The 11,652-nt window shown below is 43.0% G+C and overlaps 1 protein-coding gene across 2 annotated transcripts; it reads left to right on the top strand.

Moving 5' to 3' along the window:
- The first annotated feature begins 372 nt into the window (after positions 1 to 372).
- On the top strand, positions 373 to 10,824 carry vdac3 (voltage-dependent anion channel 3). 2 transcript variants are annotated; one of them, XM_071919774.2, is made up of 10 exons: positions 382 to 455; positions 3,898 to 4,019; positions 5,618 to 5,689; positions 5,929 to 5,978; positions 7,146 to 7,298; positions 7,527 to 7,579; positions 7,796 to 8,023; positions 8,660 to 8,810; positions 9,451 to 9,508; positions 9,630 to 10,824. In XM_071919774.2, the coding sequence occupies exons 2-10, from the start codon at positions 3,902 to 3,904 to the stop codon at positions 9,719 to 9,721; spliced, it is 975 nt and encodes a 324-aa protein (XP_071775875.2). In that variant the 5' UTR covers positions 382 to 455; positions 3,898 to 3,901; the 3' UTR covers positions 9,722 to 10,824. The 2 variants fall into 2 exon arrangements, with proteins under 2 accessions (XP_078141469.1, XP_071775875.2); XM_078285343.1 differs by lacking the exon at positions 3,898 to 4,019 and having other exon boundaries at positions 373 to 455.
- The last annotated feature ends 828 nt before the right edge of the window (positions 10,825 to 11,652 follow it).

Here is an 11,652-nt window from a genome sequence, read left to right as displayed (position 1 = left end):
TAGGAGTTTCAGTTTTCTAACGCTAGGTATTTCCCTTTGGTCATTCTTTGTTTTTGACATTTTTAGTTGACTAACTAGCCCTCACGAAAAAAAAGACTGTGACGCATAGTACCTAATGCCATAATGTTTTTTTTTTTGAAGGATATAGAACAGAAAAAATACCATAAAGCACTAAAACTATAGGCCTACCAAGGACACAGTTCAAGTCTCTATAGGAACATGCCTATTATTTCGCGTTTTCCGTTAGGATGTTGACATTGACAAGATTTTTGGATTTACTGACCAACACACAAAATATTTGGACAGCATTCTTCTCAATGTCAATTACACAACGGCCCCGCCCTCGGCGCACAGAGCTGCGCCTGCCCAGTCTGTCAGTCTCTGCTTTCTCCTTCACGGTGCCCCATTGCGCGAAACAACGTTGTGAAACTCCGCGCATCGCCCCACAAATAAAGGTAGGCAATACGTGACTTTTACTAAATCTTGTTCTCCAAAACTTATTTTCTTATGGGGGTCTAACTGCATGGCAAAGACACTGTAGTTGACACGGGGTTGTTTGACTGTTAATGAGATGGGAGTCACACATAAAGGGTGGGAGTGAAAGTCTGCAGTAGGCGAGTCTGTCAGGGCTACAATGCCAGTCCAGGCCCGTATGGCCCTTTAGTTCAGTGACATTCACAACTAATAACTGAATTAACATTAATCCAGGCTAAGGGGGGTCTTTTGGCCAAATTTGGCGATTGTTGTCTACACGGGACAGGAAGCTCGATATCCTCTGTAAATCACATAAAGAAGTATAATTGCCATTGCTGTACAATCCTCAGATTGTATGATGTTAAAAAAGAGAGTTCCTGTATAAAAAGTTATATTGGTAGTTTTAGTGTTGGACACATAGGAGACAAAAGAGGCCTTACTGACGTAAGAACAATGGAAACCAGTGGACGCATCTGGCAAATAAAAACACTCATAAAAACATCATCAGAGGGCGACCTGAAGTCATAAATCTTGTTAAAATGGTTACCTGGTTGGGTGTGTAGAAGCACAAGATCCATGAACAGCTAAATTTAACGTCCGTCATTTTTTGACACCGTCACCTTTACGCACGCTGCCTCCGATTTAATAGCGTATAGGGGGTAATTAAATAATCTGCTCATAGTTGTTCGACCCAACGTATTATCGACACCATGCGCATTAATTGGCAAATGGCAAGGTCGGTTTGGGAAAAGAGATTTAAGTGAAAGGTTATTTCTTTTGACTGAAGCCCTTTGGCATGGACATTTTTAAGGGAATTAAAAAAAAAGTCGCTATCCAAAGTTCTGAAATCAGGCCAGCGCTGAATCGTATGGCGGTAGTGGTCGCACTGTTTTAGAGTTGAAGTCTCTTATTAATATGAGGCGGCAATGTGAATACAGCAGGCACTGATATGTATTAATAGGCCCAAGTCCACTGGTGAACAGGTGTTGCCACGATAGTGACTTTTCTCATCATAAACCTTGAAGTCCATTGGAAAATTGCCCGTGAACCTCGTGCTGAGCAGGTCATACTATGGAGAGAATGCATTCCCAGCCAATGCACTGTACATTCAGGCTATAAATTGTCTTGGTGTAACCTGACTGCTCTTGACCTTATCTCACACTCAAACATTCCTCCTGCTATATGCCACACACTGGCCTTGGTTTCACTTTATCAGGAGGGTTGGCCAACGTGGTTTAACTGCCTGTTCACCTAATTTTATAGCTTAAAAAAAAAACTTATGGCTGCATTATCCATTCATTAATGATGGGTCTATCAGGAATGCTTTATATAGGCCTAGTGCACTGCAAAAATTGTCAGTGTTTATTTAACTCAGAGTGTAAATCCACACTATGCCAGCGTTTATCAAGCCCACACCTATCATAGTTAATTTAACACTTTTACATAGTTCTGAACAGCTGCCCTAAAGCCATATCAGCTCTATAAGAGGACAAGCTCTCCTATCAACACTGCTCAACTCAACATAATCGTCACTGAAAAATCAACACTTACTAACACTGGGAAATTTGTTGTGTACTGTATATATAGTGTATTAACAGCTATGCCTGATTTTGAAGGTTAGGTCTGGACTACATGAACAATATGAGCTGAAAGCTGTTCACAAAATATTATAGGACCTCTTCATGTGCCATGGGACTGAACTGCTCATTTACACAGGTGACAATTATGGGTTTAGGCTAATAGACTGTAAGTACAGTACATAAAACAGTAGTTAGCTCTTCGTAGACTAACATGCATATCAATCGGAAAAACTACCAAAGCTGAGACTGTGCTGTTTTAAGGACACTGTCTGGTAAATAATTTCTCTTTGTTTGATTCTTCAGGTTGTGTTGCTATAGACAACCGCAACCGCCATCTTGTTGTTTGTGTGGTAGCTGTTTTCCTGTCACGTATTTGGTTGATTTATGGGTGTCATTTTGACCCTGGAGCTCGGTGAATGTTGTCATCTGGTTGCTGCCCAAGAGAGTGTCGGGGTGAGGGGCAGAGGAGTGTGTGTGATTGGGCTGGAGGTTTCAGTAAGTGTGTGTGTGTGTGTCTTTCCATATAACTACAGTCTGGAGGTACAATAAATAAATCTGTTTTTATAGGGGTTTTAGTAAGTGGAACGGGGAAGAGCACCCATTTTGAAACACGAGTCACATGTGTTTTAGTGTCAGGTTCACCTGGGCTAAATATAGAACCGGGTTTGGAGACTGAGGGAAGAAGTCAGGATGGAAGAGGTCAAAAATGGACCGGGGAAGGAGGTGAGAAGGAGACAGGGTGTGTGGGGATTTGTCTGTTGGGGGGTGGAGGGGAGTGAGGTGGAGTGAACTGACAAAGACAGTCCAGGAATTGCACAACGTCAGCAAAATGCCCGCTCAGATCAGCTGGCAGACAGTCGATTAGTGTCTCAAAACTGAACAACAGAGAGAACACGACTGCTTGACTCATGGTAAGGTGTTTGTGTGTGAGGAAGATGGGGATCGCAACCACTACACCCACTCTGAACATGGATAAGACATTTTAAAAAGGCAACTCTGGAGGGAGACTACAGGTATAACTGGTGCTGCGCTCCACTAGCCTATTAGGGGAGAGAATGAAAGACAAATGACATCATGTGACATTATAGGCTTTTTAAAGTGTTTTTAAGGCAAGGCAAGGCAAGTTTATTTATATAGCACATTTCATACACAAAGGCAATTCAAAGTGCTTTACACAAGGTATATAAAGACAAGATAAGAAATACAGGATAAGATGAATACGTGTAATAAGAGAGAACAAATAAAGAATTAAAATGCATAAAAAGAGAATAAAGATCATGCAAGGCCTGTGGACTGATGCTTGCCTATATGATGGCTTGTATAAAGGCTTTGCTAAGCTCAGGCTATGAGCAGTGTGTGTGTGTAGAATGAGGCCAGTCCATGTGGTGCTGTTGTGTTTTCTGTTCCCTTGTAGGACAGGTCTGTTTTACCAGATCATCATTTTCTGGCCCATACATTGTTTGTTGTAAATGCAGCTAATCAGTGTTCTTTGGTTAAAACACCACCAGCCAGTGCCACACAGGGGCCGTGTACAGGCCTTATCATGTTCACATGTTGTGCGCAAAGTACATACGTTCAGCAACTGCTGGCCATTGCACAGATAATGTGATGCAATAGTTGGCCAGGTTACTGTGTAGATAGCAGACCAGCTGACTAGACGCTCTGAAGACAAGCTAATATTCACAACAGTTGCAGTACTCCACACTGCACATATTCACACAAGGCAAAGACTACTTATTCAGAAGCAGACAAGCCCGCATATTGTACACTGTTGTGATGAAAACAGTGTAAGACTGCTTGCCAAAGTTTCTATTGTCCCTCCTTGCACTTCCCTCATCTGAAGAGTCATGGCAGAGAAAGGAGTGCAGAGCGTGGTGCAGCAGGAGGACAGGACAGGAAAAGGCAAGCAGGCAGAGAACAAAGACCACTGTGTGACATGTGAGCACCACGCACCCAAGGGACATGGTGAGTGGGGCGGGGGTGGGTGGGTGAAGACATGACGTGTCATCAGGGTCCCGGGATTGAGCTTTGGCTCCGTTGTCCTTGGCAGAGTCTTGTCTCCATCTTTAGCAGAAAGGATGTGACAGGTGAGAGAAGTGTGAACGTATCTGTGGTTATCATCAAGGAGGGGAGACAGAGGCAAAGGAAGGGGAGCTAATAGTAAGGGCTAATCTAATCTAGTTTATTTATACAGCCCTTTATCACAGTCAAGTCTCAAAGGGCTTTACATACCATCATATACATGTCATACACCATACTACATATATATATACACATCATATACATCCTATACTAGGTCATATACATACTTCATATACATTGTTTACTACATCATATACCATACTACACACAAACACACTCATGCCTATGGGCAATTTAGAGTCTTCAATTTTGGACTGTGGGAGGAAACCACAGCACCCGGAGGAAACCCACGCGAACACGGGGAAAACATGCAGACTCCACACAGTTGTTGAGATTCAAACCCACGACCTTCTTGCTGTGAGGCAACAGCACGAACCACTGAGCAAGGGTCAGGAATCGTGTTTTCAGGTTATCAGTGGATGTTAGATATTCTGAATGCTCCTGCAAAGTCACCTTCACAAACTCATGTGCACATGCACGTGCACACATACACACACACACATCTGCACTCACACAAGAGTGTGTGTGTGCTCCCTCACTAACAGAGCTTCATGCGGTGACCCAGGGGACCCTGATGACAGTATAAAGCCCGGTGCGGTGCAGTGGTGTGTGCAGTAGTTGCTGACTAACCAAACCTACTTCTGCTTATGTTAGCATTGTAGCATGTAGTGGCATAGCAGAGCTACTGCCATGGCTTACGTATTTCTTCACATATTTTACATTTTCTCTTTCTCTTCACAACGCTGGTAGCATATTAGGGATGCTATTAACAGTAAATAGATCCAGGCATGCAGCAGCATTCATTTATTGGATGGCTGTGTGGTCTTTTAGAATATTTAACTCACCATGGTCTGGAACATTTCTAGTCCGTTCCTTCTAGAGAATCAGTCCCATTAGTTTAACAATTTCTGCTGCTTGCTAATGGACTGCAGCCAGGAAATCAATAGGGTTAAAGTGGAAATGCAGGGGGAGGAGAGAAGCCGTATATCAGGGTAAGGCCCCGTCCAGATGGCTAGTGTCTTCCAGCTGAGGTGATTTTGCTCCATCTGCACTGGCTAAGGCCTTCTGTTGGTCTGCAAATATTTGTTGGAAAGACTAGGAGCAATGCTTTGTGCGTGAGCATATACTTTAGATGCTGCTTTGATGACCTGATGTGTGTGTGTGTGTGTGTGTGTGTCTTCAGGAGTGCCATCTCCATTGCAATCCTCAGCTTTCTCTTAGGTGCAGCGCTTCTTGTGTTCTCAAGCAACATTCAGCTGATATTTGTTTCTAGCATCTGTTGTAGCATTTTGCTAAATGCCGCTTAGCTGCATAAGTCAGGGTGATGCAGTGAAATCCGCGTGTGTGTGCTTGTGTATGTGTGTGTGTTTATTCACTGTGAAGACATTTCGAAAGCTTTACCTGCATGTCTGTTTCCACAGGCACAATGGCCGTCCCTCCTGCATACTCAGACCTGGGGAAATCTGCCAAAGATATCTTCAACAAGGGCTATGGTACGTCAGCAAATTCTCCTAAAGCATGCATATATGCAGAACTGTTGCTAGACTTTGCTATTTAATTTCCTCTGTTATTGATTTTGGAATGAAGCAGTGCTGAAGCAGGAGTCATATTTTTTGTTTGATCTGTGCAGTTTAAAATGCAGAATATTTATTGTTGCTGCAGCTGTTTTGGAATCATACTGTGCAACATGAAAGCTCCTTTTCCATCCTTCCTCCATTTCTTTTCTCTCCAGGCTTTGGAGTTGTGAAACTGGACCTGAAGACCAAGTCCCAGAGTGGAGTTGTAAGTACAACAGCTCTGTCCTCTTTGCAAGCCTGATGTCTTTAAGTTTCATGTCCAGACCTCTCTCTCAGGACTCTGCGGTGTAGATCAGATGGCTGACTCACCGCCTGGCAGCAGTCCATGCCGATGTGTGTTTTCTGCCTGACATATACTCGGTCCAACACACACTCAGCAGAGTACCAGTGTCTGTCCGACCAGTTTCATCCTCCTTTCCCTCAGGCAGTGTGCTGTATCATGGAGGAGAAAAGCACTTCATTTCACTAAGTGTTTAGTTAGCTCCAGACTTGCAGTGTGTCTCTGTTGCTGCGAACTCGTTGCCATGGTAAAACCATAATGAGTGCTTGAGTACAGGATCTCCCACATGCCACAAAGCTCAAACCTCATTCAAAACATTTATAAATGTATTCCGTCAGTGTCCAAACTCACAGGATACAGCTTCTGTTTTCTTTAGCACTGCTTTTCATTTTTCCCAGTGAGCGGATAAATTGGCAAATGTGAAAAATGCGGTGTGGTTCTCCCTAACTTTCTCTCTTTTCTGTCTTTTTTTCTGCTTCCTCTTTGGACGTTCCTCTCAGATGGTAAGAGTGTGTGTGTGTGTGTGTGTGTGTGTGTGTATGTGTAGCTGTGATTAAATACAGGTGCACTGCAGGGTAAGCCAGTGATACCAGTTGTGTGTGTGTGTGTGTGTGTGATGCAGGCTTTCTTCCCAACATTTCTTTGCAGCTGTAGCTCCTCCAACTGACTCCCTTCCCTCTACTGCTACAGCCTTAATAGAGTCAGAAGCAGCCTCTCCCTCACCCAGTTACAAACAGTTTCGTCTATATTTTCCCTATTTTCCTTCCCCACTCATCTCTCCATCATTCCTGTCATTCAGAAGAGCAACTAGTACTCCTAAAGTTGTATTTCTCATACAAACCTGAGAGGGATTGTGTGGCAAAGGAAATGTGCAGAAGCGATGCTTGTCTCCCTGGTCCTTGTTTGTTCTTCCTCTATTTCTTCTTTTCTCTCGCTGAATAGTTTTCGCTCCTTCTCTCCCTCCAATTTCCACAGCTGTGCTCTCTTAATATGGCTCTGTTATTGTCACTCATGTGCCTTTCTGCTTCCCCTCCCCCCCTTATTTTCCTTCTCTCTTCCCTCTCTCCCTCCATCCCCCCCTCCGTCTCTCAGGAGTTTGCCACCTCCGGCTCCAACAACACAGACACGGGGAAGTCAGGAGGCCACCTGGAGACCAAGTACAAAGTGAAGGAGCTGGGCCTCAGCTTCAACCAGAAATGGAACACAGACAATACTCTGACCACAGAAATCACCATGGAGGACCAGGTGAGTCAAAAAAACAAATATGATATTTGATTTTTTTTTAAATCACATTGTGTGCACTTGAGGAAAATACATTAGAATTTTATACAGATAACAGTTTATAAAATCAACCCCAAATAGGATACTTTTCTATTTAGATGTATATGACATTAAAAATATACATCAATGCATACTTTTTCATATCAACTATTATCTCATGGTCTGTTTCCCCTGTCTGTTGTCTGTCTGTAGCTGACTCAAGGCTTGAAGCTGGCTCTGGACACGTCGTTTGTGCCCAACACTGGGTAAGATCCATCCTGTTCATATTATTCATATTCATATTCATATCCTGTCAATGTTAAAGTTTAATATTAAAGTTTCAATGACTTGGGCAATGAAGGGAATAGATTAATCAATCAATATAGAAGACAATATAATAGTAATGCAAGACTAAGACATTACCTCTGCTATCTAATTGATTTTCACTTCCCTCCTTCCTTCCCTTGCCATTCCTTCTGTAGCAAGAAGAGTGCCAAGCTGAAGACCGGCTACAAGCGCGACTTCGTCAACGTGGGCTGCGACCTGGACTTCGACATGGACGGTCCCACGGTCCACGGGGCCGCTGTGCTGGGCTACGAGGGCTGGCTGGCCGGCTACCAGCTGGCTTTTGACACTGCCAAATCTAAACTGACCCAGAACAACTTTGCCCTGGGATACAAGGCCGGAGACTTCCAGCTTCACACCAGCGTGTGAGTACTGCAGCTGTGGCAAGAGAGTCAAGTTTATTTATATAGCCCTTTACCACTAGCATGCCTCAAAGGGCTTTACATGTCATATACCATACTACATCACTATATACCACACTACATCATATACATACTACATATACATCATATACTACATCACATACATATACAGAGGCAGGAAAGGGAAGCTATGTATGGAACAAGAGCAGCAATGAGAGAAGTGTGTCTGTGTGTAGATTCATATCAGTCATCCAGGTAGTAAGATGTCCAAAAAATAAAAACAAAATCCACTGGACTGAAGCTTCATCAGTTCTACTGAGTGGTGGGGATCATGTGACCTCAGTTACTTTCACGTGACATCATGGTGTGAATCACCCACAGAGGTCAAATACCTGGGAATTCCCCGCCACTCAGTAACAGTGATGAAGCCTCTCAGATGAGTGGCGAAACGTCTTCAGCTCTTCAATTCAAGTCCAGTGGATTTTGTTTCTATTTTTTGGACAATGAGAGAAGAGGAATCATAAAGAGGAATCATAAAGTTCAGTCTAAACTCGACTGCCACCAAGGTCGATTTTGTTTTTTCTGCACTTTTTCTCAGTTCTCACCTCGCTGTATTGGTGTTCTGGTGCTTTATTTCAGTAACGACGGCACAGAGTTCGGTGGCTCCATTTACCAAAAAGTGGACGGCAACTTGGAGACGGCGGTCAACCTGGCCTGGACGGCCGGCAGCAACAACACACGCTTTGGAATTGGAGCCAAATACCAGCTGGATAAGGATACCTCCCTGTCTGTAAGTACTGGTTTCAACTCATAGACACAACTAACATCATTAAAAAACACTCATAAATCCCACTCTCACTTAAGTAACTTATTGAAAACCTTGACCTTTGACTAGACAACTACAAGCCTAACAGACGGATGTATCAATATATATGTGCACTCCTGGAAAACCTGGACAAGTCATGGATTTTTAAAATAGTATTTTCCAGGCCTAGAGAAGTTATAAAAATGATGAAAGGGAGAAATGGTTTGGAAAAGTCATGAAATTTTATTTGTGACGTTGATGATTTTATTGAATACTGTCAAATGTCGCTAAAATCAGTGGCTGGCTCTGAAACAGTCTAGACTTCCCTGTTGGAGAAAAATATTGTTGGTTGCTGACTGTTTTTTGTTTACAGAGTTAAAATAATGTTATAATCTAATGCTTAAGGTTAGTGTAGTTGATGGTTACTTTTTAATTCAGTCTCAAAATTTGGACAAGGACATTTTAAAACGAGTCATGGAGAAGTCATGGAGAAAAGGCTTGGGAACCAGGTTTATGGTATCAGTTATGTAGCTGCATCTTATATTAATGACTGTGTACTTACTTTTACTGATGCTGCACACATGATTATCTTAACCTGTCCACGTTCCTGTGTTTCTCCGCACAGACCAAAGTCAACAACGCCTGCCTCGTTGGAGTTGGATACACACAAACCCTGAGGCCAGGTAAGCTCATCACCGATTCCTTGTCCTCTTCTTGCCGCATGTTTCCGTAACAACAGCTAGGAGAGCGTGGGCACAGTGAGCTACGGCAACTGAATCATTATTCTGACGCTTTTCCCTGCAGGAGTGAAGCTCACTCTCTCAGCTCTGATCGACGGGAAGAACTTCAACACTGGTGGGCACAAGGTCGGCATGGGCTTCGAGCTGGAGGCGTAGGGATTCAGGGGGGAAGACGGAGCGGGAAAGAGGAAAGCAACGTGGGAGAGGGAAAAGTAAAGAGCCCAAATGTGACAACACCTCAAAAGTCCACTCAACAACACTTTAACACATCCCCCTTCTGAGTCCCACACACACACACACACACACATACGCACAAATACACACACACACACACACACACACACACACACACACACACACATTCTTTGGCCTTAACCCTACAACCCTTAGCACCCTCCAAGACCTCCAGTACTGTAATCAAAAAGGAATCAAGAGTCATTTATCCTGGTTGTTTTTAGGTTCTACATCATTTACAGGTTCCACAGCAATACCAACTTTTAAGTATTTATCACAGTACAGCAAAATAACACAGTGGTCAGTAGGCAATTCCTACAAAACATCCTCTTCTCCAGATAATGTGCTACTTTTGACCAGTTTGACCAGACAAAGTGCACCCCATTGGCGGTCGAGCATTTGTCCTGGTCCCTCAGACACATCATTCTTTATGAGATGAGGTTTGAAGCACCTTCTTAGTTTGACTGTGTGGTCAGCTCATTTTCCCTCAGATCATGTATTGGATTCACCTTTGATTTTTCAAGCTAATGAGATTAATAGAGGATGCTTGTTTTGTTATGTTGTGTTTTTTTCGGTGCATGCTCTCAAAGCCAGAGGGAAGTGTTAAGTTTTTATTTTGACTTTTCATTGTCACATTGACAAGTACATTGACTGATGTGTAAACTGATGCAATAAAAGTAGCGAAAGAGTACTAAGCAGAAAAGACAAAGAGGGACTATTAACTTCTCATATGAGTTGACTGATTTCGATTCCACCGCTCAACCTCAACAACACAATACAAACTGTGTTCCCTCAGTTGCCTAAAGATCTCTATTTTTCTGGTCCTGTTTTGGCCAATGGCAATTAGGAACTCCCTGTCATCTCTTTGTCTTGTCTCTTTTTGTGTCCTGTACCTGTTAGACCTTCACCACTACCATTTCACTTTGTCTGTGCTGTGCTTTGAATAGGGAAAATAGTCAGCAGTTAAGACCTCAAACTGATTTTATTGAATTCATGGAATAAAGAATGTCAAACACTGTTCTGTCCATCGCTGTCTATGTGAGTTATGTATTTTTCTGCTGTTTTGTATTTTTTGGTTGACAAGGAATAGGTGGAGGAAGGGAAGAGAATTTGTGCTCTTATTCCCAGGGGATTGGGAATAAAATAAAGAAAAACATCGCTTACAGTACAATAAATCATTGTATTCAAAAAACAATATTCAGCTTTTTCTAAAATCATGATGGAAATGTCTTAATAGTCGTACATTCTGACATAATGACAATCCTACAGCTATCAATCTTTTAATACACATGTGCACACATACAGACAACAGGACATCACAGGCACTTGACAATATGTAACATCTCCCCACACTTGGCACTATCTGTATACAGTACTGTTAGCCAGGTCTGACAGCTGGGATTAAGAGGGAACACAGCAGTGAGCGGCCGTGCCTGTATGCATGACTTTATTCTCTCTGTGGGGCATCACTGGGGGGCAGGATGGGGGTGCAGCTCTGAAGCCAAACGTAAAGAAAATCTCAACAGCGCTGCAAAATATTGCAGTAGTGGCCAGATCCAGCCCACACTAATGTAAAATCTAATGTAATGTAAAACTGACAATTAGTGAGTTAATCGTCTCGGTAGCAATTTTCAAAATTCAGCTACAGAGTATAGATTGGACCTTATTGAAATGTTTCAAAATCAGGTTTTACATCAAAAGTCACTGGCATTCGCCTGGTACGCTGTGATCTTCAACCAAGCCAGATGAGCTGGGTTTGACCTTTATGTCAATATATTTCTTCTGACTGGCAGGCCGGCCCTTGGGACTCGTATAACCCAAAATGCCACAAATGCGGCAGGGACAAGCTACAG

The sequence above is a fragment of the Centroberyx gerrardi genome, chromosome 8 (assembly GCF_048128805.1).
Source record: "Centroberyx gerrardi isolate f3 chromosome 8, fCenGer3.hap1.cur.20231027, whole genome shotgun sequence".
NCBI lineage: Eukaryota > Metazoa > Chordata > Actinopteri > Beryciformes > Berycidae > Centroberyx > Centroberyx gerrardi.
The sequence above is the reverse complement of the archived record's forward strand: the minus strand, read 5'-3'. Positions and strand labels throughout refer to the sequence as shown.